Genomic DNA, 20511 nt, shown 5'->3' on the forward strand with positions numbered 1-20511 from the left:
AGGGACCAAAACTGAAAAAGAGTGGGGATCACCTGCAGCCAACAAGTTCATCCAAAAGCACCCTTGCTCACCTGTCCATATCACCAGCTTCTTAATCACTCTCCTAGCAGACTTTTCTTCCCCATCATTGAACTCACCCTCTCCCATTTCTATTTCTTCTCCTCAGTACCATGATGCCTTATGGTTCAAAAACTGTCCTCCCCTCCTCACTGCATTTTATACCCATTCTCCTGTCATTGTTTGCCAGTCTACTCAACCCATCTTTCATCTTGATGATTCGTCCACACTTATTTGCAACTTGCTTTCAAATTAATATTAATAGGAATGGGGAACAGAAGTGTTTTTCAGCAAATTAAAAGTACATTTATCTTCAAGTGCCTTCAGTGGACATGACCTATCAACTCATCAGAGTTCTCAGGGTTCCCAATGGTATCAGCCTGCACAAGCTGAGCATCTGCTACCATTATGTCCTGAAGATGTTTTCCTGTATCCTGAATTTGAAAGAAATATTATTTTCACACAGAACGGGCATCCTTAGGAAAACATGCACCTTGGCATGACAAAGAACAAGCAGTCAGGAGAAAATGTATGGAAGAGAAATTGCCATCCTTTAAAACAACCTACTAATTTTTGGTAAGAAAGTTATCCCTCTTTAAGAGGAGTCCATGTTAATTACCTTTTGGTGATTTGCTTGGTCTTCCTCAAGGCTAATCAGCATGCCTTGAAGGTAGCTGGCTCAGCAACCTAGCAGATAAATGATTTTAAATAACATCCTTGCCTGTTATTTGGAGGGAAACTATCAAGGGGCAAAGGAATTTTTCAAGCAGAGCATTCATCTGAATTTTAGAGAACATATAACTTCCACTTGAGTAGCAATTGCATATCATAAAGAACATGTCCTTCAGCAACAGCAGGAAAGCTTGTTTTGACTCTGAGCTTCCCTCAACTTTGAAATAACTAGGACTGTATTTTTTTATATATATCCAGAACCATATCATACTGACTGTACATTTCACTGCACACATTATTAAATGCACTACATGAAATTATTTTCAGTTAAAACGGTAATTTCCTAAACATCTCCTTTGTCATTAGTACAAAGGACCAGCAAAATTTCTCTCCATTTTTACATTATCTAATTTAATATCCAAGTGATTTAAGAAACCACATACTTGCATTTTGCAGCTCAATTTTGCATCCAAATTTTTGCTTACTACTGTTTTTACAGCATATTTAATATAAAGTTATCATTAAAAGGCCAGCCACATGAACTCTACTGCTGATAGCTTATCGTTAGAAGGAAACATCCTACGTGAAGCTTAAACATTTTCTACTAACAATATTTGAGAGACACCAGCAGCATTTGACATCAGCTTTGCCACTTGTTTGAAATGAGATTATACTCACCAGAGGAAAGTGCAACTAGAGAGCAAAACATGGTCTTCAACTACTGACTCAAAAAAAGCTGGTGTTGCAGAGGAAGAGAAACAGGAGCAGGCACCAATTAAGCAAAGGTGCACAACTGAAAAACTCTACGCTTTTAATAGCTCTTGCAATTGAGTGTATATGTGGCATCACCTGTTGCACAAATTAAAAACTACATGACTACCTAGAGGAAAGGCAGGTGTAGAAAACAAACTGATAGTCACCACAAACGTGGTGCTAATGCCTTTTTCAACAGAAGGAAAACTGAGCACCGCATTCGCTGCAGTCCCAGATTCTTGTCCTGCAGATAGGCTGCAGAAGAAGAGTCTGCCATGGAGACCATCTGTCTTCACAACATTGAAGACAAAATTGGTAAGGCTTCCAAACCGATGATGTCCATGAGGGCAGGCAGGAGATATGAGTGAAAACACCCCTATTCCTGAAGTCACCAGCCCACAGTTTAGTGGTATCAGAACCCTCCATGCCCTCAGAAGTCTCATGACAGTTTATTGACAGATCTTCAATGGATGCTGAAGTTATCAGCTTGCTGTACAGAGTAAGCTCTGCTGATTTGAGGTATAAATCCTTTTTCACCTTCTACAGCAAACCTCTTAGTTTCATCCTCTAAGGATGTGAGGCTCTAAGGCTAGCTAAGCCTCTAACCTTCTCATCAAAGTTGCAAGGAACACAGCTGAAGAATGAAATGTGCCTTTTCCACAAGACCTAAGGAAAGAAACCTGGAGACAGGTGCATTGTAACAAGAAGGAAAAGCAAGCCTAAGGAGGAAGGTTAAGCTGTTACTTAGAAAATATTTGTTGAGGAACCCAAGCCTTAATCACAGCAATTAAGAGGAAGCAGAACTGGGCTAGTTCATTTGTCTTCTGTATGGGGCTCCAGCAAAACAATCAAGATGCTTAGATACTTGTGCAATGTTACACTCAGTCACTCACTGATGGTGTTCTGACTTCTCTATGGCAAGGGCCACACAAAACAAATTAAAATCTGGCTTAATGATGATGGCACAAATCTGAAAAGTGGCCACTGGGTTTTTATTCCTGAATTTGGCTAGATAGTGTGGAACAGTGAGAACTAACGCAGCTGCACCAATAACCTTTCTAAAAGAGATCATTACGTAATGTGGAAATGTCAAGCGTGAAAGACAGCTAGTACCTAAAGACTTCTTCTGAAGTAAGTTGTGTATATTCTCAATTTTTTTCCTTACTAAATCAACATGCAAGAATGATTTAGCGTGCTTGAAAACTGCGGCAGACAGCTTCAGATCAGGAATATCAAAGATGCCTGAGGAAGGATTTCTCCTTGTTTCTAAAACGCACCATAATTTTCTTCACAGCAGGAGTTCCAGCAACATTACGTCACTACAAGAGGATGGACAGCCGTGAGCTGGATACACCGCTGCAGGTCAGACGCTCTGCAGGTTTGTGTCCCTTGTAATCTTTAGGGTTTAACCAATCTTTTCCATAATCACAGTCTTTCAGAGAAAAAAAAAAAAATCTGTCTCAGTGTTTTCAAACACATAGTAGAAAGAAACTAACACGCACAGTGGGATGAATACCCAGCAATCACTTGTTCAGTCTTCCTGAACACCACTGCTTGACTGTACCTTTCTGTCCTGCAGGACAAGAGTGGGCTTAAAAAAAATGTGCTAATATTTTGCACTGCCCTACAAAAGCTGGGGCTTTTTAAGAATACACGCAAAATCAAAGAACTTGTACACAGCAGGAAAATTCTGTAGATACCTACCAGAGGGGAAAAAAAAACCTGAATATGAAACAGGCTGAGCACTGACTTTTCTCCCAAACACTCAGATACGACTGAAAAAGCATTCAACAATTTTACCTAAGTGTTCTAGGAAAACTCTGGCCTTCTGCAATCTTTGGACCTCTCTTGTGCTCAATGAGGTCTGAGTAAAGCTTCTTCAGTTTCTTTAGCTTTGCAGGTCAGGACACTTAAAAGAGAATGAAAAATAGAGACAGAAGTACTACCGCCAAAAGTTAACTGCTTATGCAACCATAAAAGAACACTAACCCACATTACTGCATAGCATGTCTACCGTGTATTTGAAATAAAATGCACAGCTGTGAAAATTCTTCAGCTTTCTTCTCAAAGCATCCACAGCTCTGAGAGCAGTATCCAGAACTAGGAGAAGCATGAGAGAAAAACACTGAGTTGAGGGAGCACACAGAGACCAGACTGAGTTCCTCTTCTTTTCCAGATAATCCCACAGGTAAGGAGTCTGCTGGACTTTCTGACGAACCTTGCCATTTGTTGTGGCTTCACTTTTGTGCACTCAGAGGTATCAGCTGCTGAAGGCCCAGCCTGCTGATGGAATGAAGAGCAGAAACCCCCGAGTTAAATATGAGCTGAGCTAACCCTGGAACTGGAAACCATGGATATGCTGCAACATAATACTAGGAGTTACTCGAGCTAACGACCCCTGAGATTACCAACACCATTGCATGGGTCTGCACTGGGCTGCAGAAACATGGGACCGTAGCTAGGAGATCTCTGCAGTATGTCTGCTAGACTGCCTGAATGCTTTTGTAAGCTATTGCCTTGGGAATGGAAACAACTGTTGGCTAAAAAGTTTAACAACTCCTTGTTTCCACAGTTGTCCTAACCTAGAACAGCATGAAAAATCTGACATGCTCTCAACCCGAAGGCCAATATTTAAAGATGACAGACGTTATCACTGATAAAGCGTCGTGCAATAATTATGACAGGCTATGTAGCTGAATAAGGTACAAAGAAAAATCTTCATTATTAATAAAGAACTACATCTTCTTATTTAAAATGAAGACAGATTGAAGAGCAAAGTCTGAGGCCTTCTCAGGAGAGTCATGGAATAAAAAAGCAGCAAGACAAAGGCCTTCCTCCATACAAGGAGCACTTTTTGAAGCTCTCGGAGTCTTTTACAGATAAGAACATCAGTGTGACTCATTTGGTCTAAATGTCCGACTTGAGATGTGCTAAATGCCAGATACTGTCTCCACAATGAATATTTATTCTGAGATGAGAGTGAAATAGCAAAAGGCATGGAGAAAAGATTTGCCTCCAAGAGTAAGGTAAGAGATAAAGAGTTCTCCTTAGGTTGCCGTGTCCTGTTCAGTGGAGAGGCCAACTCCAGCTTGAGACTTAAAACCCGTTGTCTTGCGCTAAAAGTGCTGACTCCTTCTTACTTACTTACTCCTTCCCTGATGCTATGGAGTGCAAATTTGGCTAACAATTACACAGTTTACAATTACAGCTGCACCTCTGAATTTTTCCACCAGGAAAACCCAGTTCAATAAAACATTTAATTTCAAATGTGTTACTGGCAGATAGAAGCACTGTGAGGACCCTTGGTGCCTTCTCCTGATGTATCTGTTACCTATGGACTTGGGACCACTCACTTGACGAGTCCACAAAGATAGTCACCCAAAGAAGCGGATCTGCACATCAGCAGCTATGAGAAGGTTGAAATCTGACTGCGCTGCATCGGTCCATCAATGCCAGACACCAGCTGAATTTACTCTCTGTGAGCTGCTGCCCTGGGAAGAGCAGTGGCACTGTTAAGTTTCAAATCCTTCTTCTATCAGAAAGAGTGTACCTGGCTTACCTTTATTCCTTATATTTTATCTTCATTACCTCCAGCTATGTTATTCCAAAGATTTAAGTCTGACAAACAGACTAAGGTGCGCACACTATTTCCTGGACTGAGAGGCGTGTGCATACACAGTGAGAAGGATCTTCCAGCTGTAACTCTTGTTTCAGATCAGATTCAGCTGACAGCAAGACCCACAGACCTTCAAAAAAGTCTATTTTCAGGTAGTTAGGAATAGCCTGGCAGGTATATCAGTTAAAAGGAATTAGCAAAGCAAATCAGTAGGAATCACAGCTGTGTATAACATCCTGACCTCCAAGCCTCTCAGGAGGTAAGTAAAGCCCTAAGGAAAGCTCTCGTGCTGTCTCCTGAGAGGTGGCAGGTAGATGTGAATTCAGGAATAAGAGATTTGCAAGCCATATGAAATGCTGCATTCAGTGACATTTCTTCAAAACCTCAAGTGCCTTCCTCAATATGCACTTTGTAATCGTCGTAGTACTTGCTGATAGAAATGTGTCTCACACCCCAGAACCTTCCAAAGATAACAGTCAGGTACCTAGTGCTCAGCTGGTTCAGTAGGCAGCGTTACTGGTACTAATGCTGATGAGATGCCCAAACAGGTTTGAGAATCAAGTTCTTCGCTTCCCTCTTTATAATGGGAAACATTAAATTTCCCTGCTGCACAGCAGTGCTATGAGGACAAACATGTTCAACCATGACTGGTTGTGACAATCAGGACCATACAAACTCCTAAGGGAGTAAGAAAAGAAATCAAATTAAACTCTATGAGGGGGTTCTGATCTCATTTGCAGACAAGTAAATATTGAGCAAATCTTGGATTTTAGTGGAATTACTCTGGATTTGCTCTGTCTGAGCCTGAACCTGAGCCAGGCCCAGACTCCATTCAGGTAAGCTCATTAAATACATCCCAGCCCCTTTGACTCTGCTGGGAGCACTCACATGTTTAAAGTTAATCGCGTGCTTAAAGGCTTTGGAGGATCAGGGCAAGAGGGCTCAGCCACTTACAGGACTGAGCTATTCTGCTTTATGCACTAAGCATCTGAAGAAAATAAGAGTGCAGTTGTCACCACTGCCTCCCAATGCCCTGAAACAGAAGGTTATCATTTAATCACTGAAGTCAAAGTCAGTTTTCTCTGGGGGGAAAAAGCCATTATAACTGTTCTTTGACTTTTGTGGTCTATGTCGCTCCTGTTAGATCATCCTTCACCACAGACACGGGCCCATAGCTGCAGCAATTCCACATGTATCCACACAGACAGGATTTAGAGCTTATTTTTGTTTAGTACCAGATAAGGCTCAGGCATTGCTCATTCCTTCTTCTTGCCAGTGCCAGGACTCAGTAGCAAGGCAAGGTGAAAGTTTCATGTTCCCCATAGGAGGATCTAAGAGGTGCAGGCAAAATCTGAGTTAAGAACAAGGTTTTTGCTGAGAGAAAGGGTGATGATGAGAGCACTGAGGTCTGCAGGGCCTGACACCAGGCAACAGCACACTGCCTGCCCTCCCTCATTCCCTCCCTGGGATGAACTATGTCAGGTTAGCCAGCTTAGCTGCAGCAGGAAAAGGGTAAATACTCCCGTTGGCCAAAGCCTTGGCAAATGGAATACCAACTCTTCACTTTTCACCTCCACTGAGAGCAAAAGACATGATGAAAAACATGGAAGATTAGGAAATGTGATTAATTTAGTATCAAGGGACCATAACACTGATAAAGTTTCTGAATAAGATCACATAATTTAGTCGGAGCCCCTATTCAGTGAACTGGTGAGTTCCTTTTGGGCAGCTTTGGGTCCAGATTAAATGAGGTTGAACGTATCCGCAGTACAGATGCTGAACCTCCTTGCTGGTGTCTCACGGCCAAGCGTGCTGGGTCTGAACATCTCAGACATGACCGGCACAGGCAGCTGTACCTATGTTTCCCATGGCTCTTCTCTATTATTCCCCACTGGAATGCCAAGTCTTTTTCAGTTCTGAACAATATAGAAAGTTTAAAAACCTCTCACAGTTCTTTGTGATTTCAAGCACAGGTTCTCCTCCCCCTTCTTCTTTCTTTTCTCCTCTAAAACACAGAAATGCACATGTATTAACATAATTAAATGAGGGAGCTGGGCTAATAGGACTGATTCGGTCTAGAAGCAAAGGTATAATTAGAGTGCCAAGTAACAGTACTATCAGTGGTGACACAATGCTTGGAGCACCAAAGGGACGTTCAGTATGACAACATAAAGGCTCTGAAATTCTGCAGGTGACAAAAGCGCCTGTGCACGTGGAGTGGGTGGAAGAGCCAGCCTCCCACATAACGTGCTTAAATGTCCCACCTTTTCCTCATCCCGGGACTGGGTCTGCCAGCCAGCCCATTGCTAGGGATGAAGATAACAAGGCATTGTCAAGGGCAACCGCAAAGCTGCTTGTTTCACATTAGAATCCTTAACATTTTCTATCTAATCAGATTTCCTGTTGTTTGAGGAAAGCTGCCTTTCCTCGTTACCAGCTGCTATCCCAGATTTCCCTCTCCCCATCCCCAGTACATATTTTGCCATGCTTGTCTGCTTTTCTGTGTAAAAAGGTTATGTATGCCTGGAGGGAGACTAAATGTTAAAAAAAAAAAAAAAAAAAAAAAAAAAAAAAAAAGGCAAAAATCTCCCACATGAAAACAGAACTGCGGGCAAGGGGCCAAGGCTCTTGATTATGTGACTGTGACTAACCAATGGGTGTTTTTAAAAAACATTTCTCTCATTATATTCCCTCCTCTGGATGTAATAATACAACTCAAATTAGTTTTCCAGGAGCAGACTTCTTTTTATGTAACCATGTTTCATACAGATAGCAGCAGCTTACGTTTAAACTATTTAAGAGAACAAATAGCTGCAAAATGTACTTCAGATGGCCCTTCTCCTGCTAGCAGCGCATTCCTGTCTTGAGGGAAGCTGCAGAAACACCCTGTACTTCGCTGCTGCTGGATGTAATTGTAAACAACGCAGAATGCCCAGCGGACCTAGCATCCAGGTAAGGATGTCAAGTCTGCTTGTTTTATTGCATTTGAGAGATCCACGACATTGTAAAACTATAGAATGACTTTGACAAAACAAAGCTGGAACGATGCAGAATAAAGCAGCAGTTCATCTTTTAACTCAGTCCAAAGTTTCCTATAGCATTAGGAATGGCAGCATCCTATCTGAGCTGCGATCCAGACTGACAGACATCACACTGCTGGCTCTGGACCCAAATGGAAATTTCCACATTTTGGAAAGATAATATTGTTGTGATTTCTTATTGCTCTCCTCCTTCCTTCCACATCTACCACTTAAAAAAAAAAAGACAGTTCTTGCTATAGTTACTGGACCAAAGACCTTCTACGTGCCTTCCAGATTGATAATAAATATACTGGCCCTGGACCTGTTCTACTAAGGTGTATTTGAGGCAGACGGGTGGTGTGAAAAATAAAGACATTGCACGTTGGCAGGTAGGTGTCAGGAAAAGTACAAGAAACCAAGACAGGTTAATTTAGGAAACGTATCTAATTTTCTTGTTCCTTCCTTTCCATTTAGAACGAACCTGAGATATGAGAAATGGTGGGCCATCTCGTTCAGATACCAGAGTGAGGCAGTATTTAAGTCTTTCAAATAGCAGAACATTCCCCAGATATCCCTACAAAAAGCCAGGAGACTCTTTTACCTGGTATCATCACACATGCATACGGGGTTCAAATGCTGAAGTGTTAAATGAGGTGCCCCAAGCATTAACCCTGTATGAAAGTGGTTAAAAACCACAGACAATAAATACATACTATAAATGAAATATTTAGACAAAGAGTTGCAAAGTAAGAAACATGCAGGACCTATTATGTGTTCCCATATCATTACTCAGCAGCTAAAAAAAGGTACATTTTTATATTCTCTGCAGAGTCTTTCAAGTCTGCAGTTTTCCATAAAACTTCCATTATGACATTTTACTCAGAGAGGCTTCCTAACAGCTTCTCAGTTGCTGTACTTTCCAGTACCTTCAAAAATGTGTAAGTTACACTACAGTAACAGGTTTAAACATTTATTGGCATTCATCCTCATAGCAGAATTGAGCTGTTAACTGCTGCAGTCACACAAGAAGGTATTCAGGTAGGGTTTGCTTCAGCCGCTCCACTAATTTCAACAGACTGTTTGCACTGAAAACACAGTTCAGCTCATTTCATACCCAAAATTTTTCAAGCTTCACATCAACAAAACATTGTGGATGACACACATCAGTCTTTCAGTAGGTCTAACACCATTGCCAGGCAATTCTCAGATTTTCAAGAAAAAGACCAATGCAATCCAAGCAATTTAAGCTGCAACAGAGGCTAAAAGGGCTCCTAAACATGTACTTTCTCCCCTCATGCTAGAGGCAATATATTTCACAGAAACACATATAGAAATCACACAATAATAAAAATTGATACCCCTATGAACTCCTATCAACTCAGATGGTTGTGGGATACGTCTGTATGGCCACAGTTTCTTGTGCCCTGTCTAGTAATGCAAAATTCCTGGAGCAGAGGAGGGATAAAAATAAAGGGAAGGGGAAGAGACATTAACCCTTGTACACTGCAGTAAAAGATGAAAAGTTTTCCTCTTAGAACCAAACATTTTCAGTAAGAATGATTAACAATACCATATGCCATGGAGGAAGAAGTAACACAGCTGTTGTTGGAGAGACAGAGTACGTAGATTTATGGAGAATCTAAGAAGGGCAACTGTTGGCTTCCAGGAGACAACACAGCAGAACTGATGCTCCCCAGGTCTTCACTTAGAGCCTGCACCTTGCAAGCTTCTCCCAGTGCATCCTGAATTTCTCAACATTGAACCAAACCGTGCCCCTAGGAAACTCACACTCTGGAGATAAGAAGTCCAGCACAAGTCCACTTCCCTTGCTCCTCTTAAATATTGCATGCCATTAACCTGGAAATTGTTGATTTATTCACTGAAAATGATCAGATGTAGCTAAGAGCTAGTCCCCAGAAGGAATCCAGCTCCCAGTATAAGTTCCACTGAAGTGACCATCAGCTTCTGCTGGAGTTCCACATGAGCAAAGAAAAAGTTAAATACAGCACATGAGTCAACAATACCAAGTTTAGGGCCCTTCTCTTTATGGCTCACAGAGAACCTTAATTTCACCAAATATCACTTGCCAAGGATGCTGAGCACCTCTAGCAGCTCAGCTGTCATCATATTCCTAGAGGAGCTTGACATGAACAGCTCTGGGCTCATAATTTACTCATGAACACCACAAATCCTGACAGATGATAGAAAATTCATTACATTTGCTAATCCGGAAGAGTGGTATAGAATTCACCTTTTCTTCATGTTTATTGAGTTCAGAATTACAAAAACACAAATCCTATCAAGTCAGCCCCAGAAATGAGAGAAGAATTAGACGTTGTGTTTTCAAACCCCAATTTTAATATTAAGTTATATCATCACTGAAACAAAAAACCTCTCCCCACACCTTACACCAGTGTTCATGTCAGACTTACTATTTCTGGTGAGATGAGACAGAAATGCTATTTTAATAAAACACTTTTCTTAAAAAAAAAGACACTGATCTCTGAGAAGTGGTGCAAAGAACATTCATGCAAAATTTGGGATATATAACAGAAGAAAGCAATTGACTGAAATATTTTGGGCTAATGGTGACAGCTCAGCAACTGATGCCCATCATTACAGAGAGAATAATACAATTGATTTGTGAGGAAGGGCTCCAACCTGCTCACTTTGCCATTCCCACAGACTCAGTTGTGGCAGAATCCAGCCCTGAACATTTCATCTTAGAATACGTCTACTAGCAGTAGCATTATTTGTCTTGGCAGATACTGGAGCTTATGCAAAAAGTAGAAGGCTTACCATGTGAGATATGAGGCAGTAATGCAAAACACATATGGAACAAGAAGAGAAAATATTAAAAAATGTAATTTAAAAATTGCTTATTCTTATGTACACCAGACAAACAAGTTAAGGCTATAGATACCTCAATTAGTAAGTTCATATTAGCAAACACAGCATTAGAAGAGACCATACCTTTGCTTTATCTGAAAAGGAAAACATTCTACTTATTTTTTTCTGCTCTGCATGCATTTAATTTTCCAAAATGCAACCAGGCGTGCATTACATACAAACTTCATCCTGCTTCGCTGAAGTACAGCTGTCATGAGCATTCGCTAGTGCTATGCAGAAGCCTTATGGAGTGAAAGGTGTTGGGGACAAGCTGAATCCCAGTGTAAGTGCCATATTTTCAGCAGAGTGCAGCTTCAAAAATGTTACTGGAAAGAACCAACTAGGAATTGATGCTGTTTTAAGTAGCAAGCAACTTTTGGCAGCCAAAAAAAGGCAGTGTGTAATGATGAGAGCTGAAACAAACAAACTTTATTTAAGAAAAAGCAGCGTCACTTCTCGTCTATAACAATACTGTACATGGCTTGTATTATCGTGTCCCGTGATAGCCGAATCAGACACTAACAGGCAAGCAAAGGGGGACATGGAGCGCATCACGCGTCCTGCATCAGTTGCACTACACTGACACAGGCTGGGAAAGACACAGCACACTCTGGGGACATACATGGAAAAAGAAAAAGAATAGAAACAAACAGAACATGGATCCATAGTGCCACAAACCTTCCGGCTCTGTGTTCTCTTTGAGGTGCACTTGCTTCAGTGGGCAGCAGAAGATTTCGTGACACTTAGCACGAAAAGGGGACTCTTTTTTCTTTAATTCCGCAGATTGGATGGAATCTTGCCGTAACATAATGTACTCCTGTGTGCCAGGGGGAGCGTCATCCATAACTGTGGTCACCACATAACAAAATGAACTCAAGTTAGAGCTTGAGGAAAGCAATCTCGAGAATTAAATCAACTACATAACGTCAGGGTGGGGGAAAGAAAGGAGGGGAAGAAATGTTTATAGGAAGGAAAATAACATTTGAAGTGTAAAGTATCTTAGTCATGGTGGAAGAAGGGTAGGGAAAATATTTACTTTTTATAAACAACGCTTCGTGTAAACATCAACACTTTATATTGTTTCATGCAGATTTAATAAACAGTAGAATAACACCTTGCTCCAAAAAACAACAACAAGGTTTCCTCCTATGTCTTCGCTTTATTCTCCTACAGCACCTACATCTATTCCACATGCAGATTGAGAAAAAACCAGCCAACCAAAGCATGCATCTATTGCCTAGCCATAGGCAATCTCTACATTAACATCAGGGAGTAATCATTCCACATCTGCTGGTAATGCAACATCAGTGCATCTATTCCCCAAAGTAAAACGAGCATGCCTTGATCAGGATATGTAATTATACACAGCTCCTCAGAGCAAGGCTGATAACCCAATGACATTTCACTGGATCACCATTTTCAATGGATAGAAGAGTAGATGTACAAAGAGAAAGCACATTAATCCTTTTGATGGTGTTCTTGTAAAACAGCAAGTCATTTTTTAAAGTTGATCTTATAAATCAATACTGCCATTAACAATATAAATGATACGCAGTCTGAAATGTTTTCTGAATGGGGTCAGGCTATTAAACAGCAAAAAGATAAAATACAAAGCACACAGAAAAAGCTTCAGCTACCTTAAACTATTACATTACCAGAAAGAAATTAAACACTTTTCCACTATCTAAAAAATGAAGCCTTAATAACAGAGATACTGAGATTTCTCAGCTTACAGGCACAGATCATCTCTCAAGAACAAAAATGAAACGCTTTTGAAAAAGACTTTAAACACTACTAGTTATTTATAGTGTGATGCAGAGATATAAAACCATAGTCAAAACCAAACTGAGATTCTCCAACTGCATAACAAAAAAAACCCCAAAACTACATTAACTTTTTTTTTTTTAAATTCCAAAGATTAGGAAAGTAAAATTCCAACAATCAGGAAAGTAACTATGGATAGGCTAGTCTAAAACTGCAGATGCACTATGTAAGTTTATACAGGTCAGGACATGTTGGCCATTAATTCAAACAATTTAACTCTTTCCTAAATACTTGCCATTGTACAATCATTTTTAAAAAATTGTCATATTTAGTTATGGATCCCCTGAAACAAATACGATCCTCTTGCATTTTCATGCACTTGATTATTTCTATGATTCTATGATTTCTGTTCTATCAGGAATGGTCCTAGTAAGAGCCACATCTAGGTGATAAGCAGTTCAACCTTATAGTCTTTCCTTTCACAGTGGGCAGTCACCTTCTTTCAAGACCTCATTAATCCGCAGCAGATACTTTGCACCTTGGCTGCTGTTGCTTCATTAGTCTACACACAGCATCAGTAACACATACTAATCATCCATATAAAGTGTCATTAATGGGATGTACGAGCTAACAGGAAAGCACAAGTGGTTCAAAGAAGAGCAGCAGGTCAATGGAGCACAAGGTCTGGGTTTCCATATAATTGCTCCCTTAACAATACTGGTTTTACTTTGGCTTGTTTGAAGGGTACGTACGTGTTCATGAAACATACTGACAGCACTGAGACTAAAGGGTAATTGCTGGGAGTAATTACTAAGAGTCAACACCCATGATAAGCCAAAGACCAACAAGCCCTGATGGGTCACTCCTCCAAAAAGACACGAGGAAGAAGCTGCTGTTGCAGGTGTCCATGTAAAGCCATCAGCAAGCTTGACTGACGTCAACAGCACAGCAGCCCTACGGCATGTCCTGCTGACATTTACAGGGATAAAGGATAACGTGCGCTGTGAAACACAAACAGCCAGCAGAGGAGTGGAATGCACAGCTATCTTCTGCCAGCAAGCCGGCTGATACACAGCAGAGCACGCCCCGCTGTCAAGAACAAGGTTCAATGCCGTGCGTGCCAGACTGCTACTTTAATGAAGGGAAAAAAAAAAAAAAAAAAAAAAGCTGCTAAACAGGATCTGCAGGAGAGAAGGAGGTACTGGTGATGACCCCAAGGTACTGTGTAAGGACCTATTCATCTATCCACAAGTGTCATTTGGCACTGGGCTATGATTTCTCAGCTTTTGTAAGCCCAGAGGGCTGACGCAGCATCTGCAAACCAACTCCAAGCACCAATTCCATTCATCAAGTGTTTGGCAAATGGTTGCTTGGCATCATTAGGCAGGTCCACTCCTATCTCAGGCAAGCTTACTAAGACAGGTAAAGAAGATACAACTGGTCCTTTACATCACCTACACACTCGTATCACCACCAACACAGATTTATTTAAACGTGAATAAGCCACAAAGGGAAGGACACATTCAATAAGTGAAGAACATTCTGAAATTAAGAAAAAGCGCATCGCATTACTAGAATCCAGGAGAGCAGCTGTAAATGAGCCTTTGTTTTGAGAACCATCCCAGCACTGACATCTGGGGCAAACTCTAGGAACCACAGCTCTAATAAAGCCTTAATGCTGGAATGATGTATGGATAACTTAATTGGTGTCAGTGTTCTGAAGGGAACAGCTAAAAACCGTGCTTAGCATGATGAATGGCCTCAAGTCAGGCTGAGAATTGATTACAAAACTAGGAACAGCTCCTGACCCCAGAGCCTCCTTTTCCCTGCTATGATGACAGCCAGACACCCTCATGGAGCCACTGAAATCACAGTTGCAGGACCTCAATTATGGATCCCAAGAACCAATCCACAGGGAAGTTTCAACAGCACACAATCTAACGAAAACCTGCTCCTTTTTGATGCCTAAAAATAATCAGTGCACAACCATGAAAGGATCATTATTGAACAACTGTGAGCAAGCACTTCGGAAAAGAGAAATACCACCAGGAACCTGCTATGACTTTGCTAATGGAGTAAAACCATACTTATGAAAGAATCACACATACACCAGAGTAGGAGAGAAATGGTAAGTTTTAGGGAGTTAATAAAAATATAAAGCAGTATTTACATACTGTGCTATGTGGAGCAGAGGACATTGTTTTTACTCAACTGTTCCCTCTATTACAGACTCTGCTAATTGCAGGACCTAGGATATGCTCACACTCCCTTGTGTAATGCACAGACACAGGAGCTAGCTTCAAATCAGCTAATTTGGGTAGCAATCACAACACAAACAAGCACCAAGCTCAACGAGGGCACCAGAAGACCCAGGAGAAGTCTGGCAGATGCTCAGCTTCCTTCCATCGTGTGGATGTTATTCTCAACAGTGGTTAGAAGAAACCTTCATTGAGGCACATCTACACCTCCTTGGCCACCTTCCTGATGGGAGATGTGTCGCCATCCTGCCAGCCTCCGATATTCAGCTACGTCTCTGTGGTTGCACTTCAGCAGCTGCTCACCCTAACGTACTCCCCATCCACATGGGTAAAACACCTCAGTGGTCTACATTTCCATCTTCCCATGAGTAAAACAGGGACAAGACTTTATGTGTCATGGACACAGGTTATTAACATACTAGTAAAGAACTTGAATATTCTCACCTGGAACATGATAAAGAAATACTTCATAGCTTTGAAAGAAAAATAAACATATCTTTTTTCTTCCTCCCACCCTCCCCTCATCATTTGACGGAGAGACAAAAACCCCAGCAACTGTGTACACATGAGAGGAATTTGCTCAGCAGTTAGCATAAAATAGCCACAGTAACTATTATGCTCCCTACATCAAAACATTCAACTTGCTAAATATCACCTTGTAGCATATCCCTTAGTTTAAAAAAAAAAATATATATTTACAATAATAAAAAACTTACAGACAAGAAGCCAATAGGAAAAAAAATTTCCTTCTTCCTCTAAGTCTTACCAAGAGAGAGGAAAGTGATCTTTAAGATGACTGCCAGCACCAGGATGCTTTTCAAGATAAATTCAAACATGTTTACTTTATATAAACGCACCAGCTAAACACTCTGCTGGTTTGTGTCTTTATGTCCAACTGCATTTCAGTCCCATCTAGAAATGCCAGAAACCATAACATCAACCCAGTCCATAGGTCTTGGCTCAGGTTGCAACTGAATAATCTTGGATTTAATTCAGAGCTTAATAAAGCTGTAAGCAAGCACCTTTTTTCTCCCTGGTTTTACATGGAGAGGTTTCAGCTCTGCTAGCTAAAGGCTGCAGCAACCGTAGAGTATGTATGTATTAATATCCAGGCAAAAGAAATCCCCATGTTCCTGTTGAGACTGTTGTTCTTGTATGTCACAACACAATTTAACACAGAAATGTTATACTTCCATGGATCCATTCCCTCCTTGAATGACCTTTCAGGTCATTACCTGAAACATGAATTTCCTCCCTCCTCTCCTTCGGTTCCCTTGCTTTTCTTAGTCTGGCTGGTTTTACATGCTGTGAGCCTGAGGATACTTATACTTGTAGTAAATTACTTTTTCTGGCATTTTGGAAGGACAAGGAATGGGTAAGGAAGCAGAGTATTTTTCTGTAATAACATTTTCACAGATAAAGCAGCCGATGAAAAGCTCTCAGGTACACATGCAATAACAATATCCTTTGCTTCTTTTCATTACTGCTTTGTTTTCTCCCTAATTTATTCCAGTTGAAGGCATGATTTTTTTTTTTTTGTTAGCCACCTGAACAACATAATGAACTTGAGGCACAAAAATTCTTAGAAGCTAACTAAAAAATAAAATAAAATTCTATTCTGGAGTTGTGATACACCCAAAATCTCTTCGTGGCAACACAGTCTATCCACACCATTTCCCTATCCAGCTTTGCCAAAACCCCAATGAAGTATTCCTACCAAACAGCCCCGGCACTTCCGTATCCCCCAGAAATCTCACTTCCAGCCCGCATCTGTGTGCTCGCAAGTCTGAGTGATTCTGATGTGCAGTTTTCACAATGAAGACAGATCTCACAGGAAACACAAGCAGCCAAATTCTCTATTTTTTATTCACAAGAAGCCATTTCTGCAGTCCCTCCTTTTGCCCCACTCCTTTTTCCCCAGTACACCACCAAAACCAGGCACCACACTAGAAACGCACAAGCTCATTCAGCGTTAAAAAACAAACCAGCAAAAACACTTTGTGGAAGTCACAAGTTTTACCTTGAGTTTCTTTAGATGCTATTTCAAAAGTAACACTCAGCTGGAAATGAAAACTCTCATTACACCTGGAGGCTGCTGCTGGACGGGGTTCGTGATGGATGTCAACCTGCCAGCGACAGGGCGGAGCGGCTCGCTCGCTCCTCGTACTGGGAAGCAGTGCCTGGTCTTTTGTTCTCAAACCAATACTATAAATTTCCTCTATAGCAACTATTTCTCTGTGCTTATTTTTGAACTGTTATTAAAAGGACAGTTTTATAGCACGCATGAATAGAGCATAAATTTTGAGACTGGCAATAGTTGTCTCTAAAAGCCCAGATACTTACAGTCTTGAGGAAGCAAATTCCTTGTTTAACAGAGAGCTTTTACTACTTGAACTAATGATTTTTCAAACTGCTGATCTAAATTAGATTGTACTGGTTATTAGGAGTTGAGGCTTTTGGGATTCAACAGTATACGGTCTAAGAGCTCTCTTCTCTCTGGTGGGAGAGGGAGGATAAACTCCTATTTATGGCATAAATATCACAGGAATACTTAAAATTCACCATTTATGCCCAAGTAACAATCCTTTTGATCAAGCCAACAACCCAGCTCCTGCTGTGATTGCTGTGTAAGGCAGAGATTCCAAATCACTTATACAGGTAGGAGCAGCCTGTACCTCAGCACTTACGCAGCCCCTGGGGAAGGATCCCCATTCTGCATCAAATATCAGTTTTGTTCATTGTACTGGTTTTTGTTACCCCAGCAGCAGCTGCAGCCAACCACGCTAGCTTGAATCCCATCCAAACAGCCCCCAACTGCCGCCATCACAGCAAAGGCTGCAGCATAAGCACGCCACAAGATTTCTCACAAATCCTAATCCTGCTTGGGGGCCCGATTCCTAGATGGAAATGAAGCATTGACCACAAGTCCCCTCTGCAAAAGATTACAGGAGGAGATGGAGTACCCCAGTCCTCCTCCCAGGGCTTGGTCAAGCACATGCAAAGCAGAACATCTAAGTGGTTCATCAAGTGCCACACCTTCTCCCCCAAGAAAGTAGGAAAAAATTTCTCCTCTCCAAGACAGTGCTCCTCCCTGCTTTAGATGGATCGTCAGTCCCTTCCTATACACTCAATAAAATCCTTAATAAAGAACCAGGAATAAGGAACAGTAAGCCAAAATAATGCAGTTAAAACTTGCTTTAGGCAAAGTATTTCATTCTGAATTAATTCTTAAGGTATGCACAATCCTGTCCTCGCTCCCAAATCAAAGAATTTCACTGATGATTTTAGATAGTGTTTTTATTTTCTGACTTGAAACTATTTTCCATTGTGAAATATATTCATTTCCAAAATAAGCAACTATTGTCTTGCAATCAAAATTGAAAGCCTGTAGCCCTCTTGAACATGTTTCTTTCAATGTGAGCAGGGATTTCAGAACTTTTTTATCTGCTCTTCTGAAATATGCTCTCTTTGGGTCAACCACACAGAATAATGTTTTCTGATCTTCCAAAAACATTTGCACAGAACACTCCCCCCCTGACCTAAAAGAGTAATTGGATTAACTTCTGGCAGTAATAGACTGTTATCCTCTACAAAGACTAGCCAGGATAAGGCTGCATTTAGGTCCATGTGCATAATAAAGACAATGACATCCAAGATAAAAAATTTGTTGATAAATTCCGCTAAGAACACATCTCCTCTTTCCATTGCAGAAAGAGCACTAACATTTCTGTGCATAGCCTTATTTCTTAGCTATTCCCCCATCTACTACCAAACAGCCTTTCATTAACTCTGATCTGGCCACTCTTTAGTGACGCAGTTGCCCATAACCATGATCTTACTGTGCCTGCGTGCAACAGCACCGTTTGGGGGAACCGCAGTTTCCTCTCCAGATGCTGCTAGGCAGTGTTTCAGCCTCCTGCGCGTGAGCTGTGATAAAAAGCAGACCCACCCCTCCGCTCATCAAGAGCTAAGGAACATCCACAATTTACTCCTCATTGTGCAGACCCACTGCCTTTCCCTTGCCAGCCACCAGCATCGGCGCTTTGGCTACGCAGGACGTGTGCCCGCTTTTATTTAACTGCGGCTCAGTTCACCACTTCACCATGCTTGCCACTGAATGAATAAATATTGCTTCCCTGCCTACTCAGAGTGGCTTTCTGCTTTTCCTGTCTGCTAAAATAAACGCAAACTGGCTGCTTTCCAAACAGGTGGGCTGCTCTGTGCACCACAGCAGACAAGATAGTAATTTACAGCGTGCTATTCATTTTTCTGGAGTGTGTGTATCAAGAGCAACAGGCGCACAGACCAACGTACAGCACAGCTGTAAGCACACCAGAGGTTTATCCGGCACACCACGTAGAAGTAGGGGCTGGCTCAAGGGAGGATACCGAAATGGCAGGACCTGCTTGGTCAGCTTCAGAAGATAACCCATGCAAGCTGCACAGCCACCAAAAGATGTTGCATCTTTGCATCAAGGTTTCGGCTGCCACCTAACGCGCCAGCACGTGATCAAGTGTTCCTCTTTCTGCAAGGAAGGGAGCTCTGTGAAGGAATCATAGAATCTTAAGGTTGGAAGAGACTTCCAGGATCATCAAGTCCAACCATCAACCCAACACCGCCATGTCCTGGAGTGCCACATCTACATGTTCTTTGAACACCTCCAGGGATGGTGACTCCACCACTTTCTTGGGCAGCCTGTTCCAGTGCCTGATCGCTCTTTCAGTAAAGAAGTGTTTCCTAATATCCAACCTAAACCTCCCCTGCCACAACTTGAGGCCATTTCCTCTTGTCCTATCACTAATTATTAGAGAGAAGAGACCAACACCTGCCTCCCTACACCCTCCTTTCAGGTAGCTGCAGAGAGCAATGAGGTCTCCCCTCAGCCTCCTCTTCTCCAGACTAAACAATCCCAGTTCCCTCAGCTGCTCCTCATAAAACTTGTGCTCCAGACTCCTCACCAGCTTCGTTGCCCTTCTCTGGATGTGCTCCAGCAACTCAACGTCCTTCTTGTAGTGAGGAGCTCAAAACTGGAAACAGTATTCAAGGTGCAGCCTTATCAGTGCCAAGTACAGGGCACAGTACTTCCCTACTCCTGCTGGCCACCCTGTTCCTGATGCAAGCCAGAGTGCTATTGGCCTTCTGGGCCACCTGGGCACACTGGTGGCTCATGTTCAGGCAGCTATCTGTCTACCAGCACCCCCAGGTCCCTTTCCACCTGGAAAGGGAGAGGAGGAGATGGGAGGCAGCCCCAGATGGATGTAAGAGCTTGCTCACACCCCTCACCCACCCTTACCCAACCCCAAACCCTCTTCTGACCAGCTCACTGCAGAGAATATCCAGGAGTCACACAATGTGTAATGGTGAACTTACATCTCCCTCCATTGAGAAAGCTGGGGAGAAAAAGCAACGCATGCCACTGTTTCTAAGATAATATCCTTGCAGTGTGGTGAAAAATAGGTAAGCAGAGGAAGAGGTGGCAAGA

The 20511-nt window shown here is 41.8% G+C and overlaps 1 protein-coding gene across 3 annotated transcripts in view; it reads right to left on the bottom strand.

Annotated features, from left to right (window-relative positions):
- FGF13 (fibroblast growth factor 13) overlaps positions 1–20511 on the bottom strand; it is a 252010-nt gene that overhangs the window by 101747 nt on the left and 129752 nt on the right. For 2 of the 3 annotated variants that reach the window (XM_086756158.1, XM_086756157.1), the window contains one exon: positions 11686–11853. The exons of the other annotated variant lie outside the window; for it this stretch is intronic. In XM_086756158.1, the coding sequence (XP_086612284.1) occupies positions 11686–11853 (168 nt within the window). The remainder of the gene's footprint in view (positions 1–11685; positions 11854–20511) is intronic. 3 annotated transcript variants of the gene reach the window in all.

Source organism: Chlamydotis macqueenii, chromosome 11, assembly GCF_036417535.1.
Source record: "Chlamydotis macqueenii isolate bChlMac1 chromosome 11, bChlMac1.mat, whole genome shotgun sequence".
NCBI lineage: Eukaryota > Metazoa > Chordata > Aves > Otidiformes > Otididae > Chlamydotis > Chlamydotis macqueenii.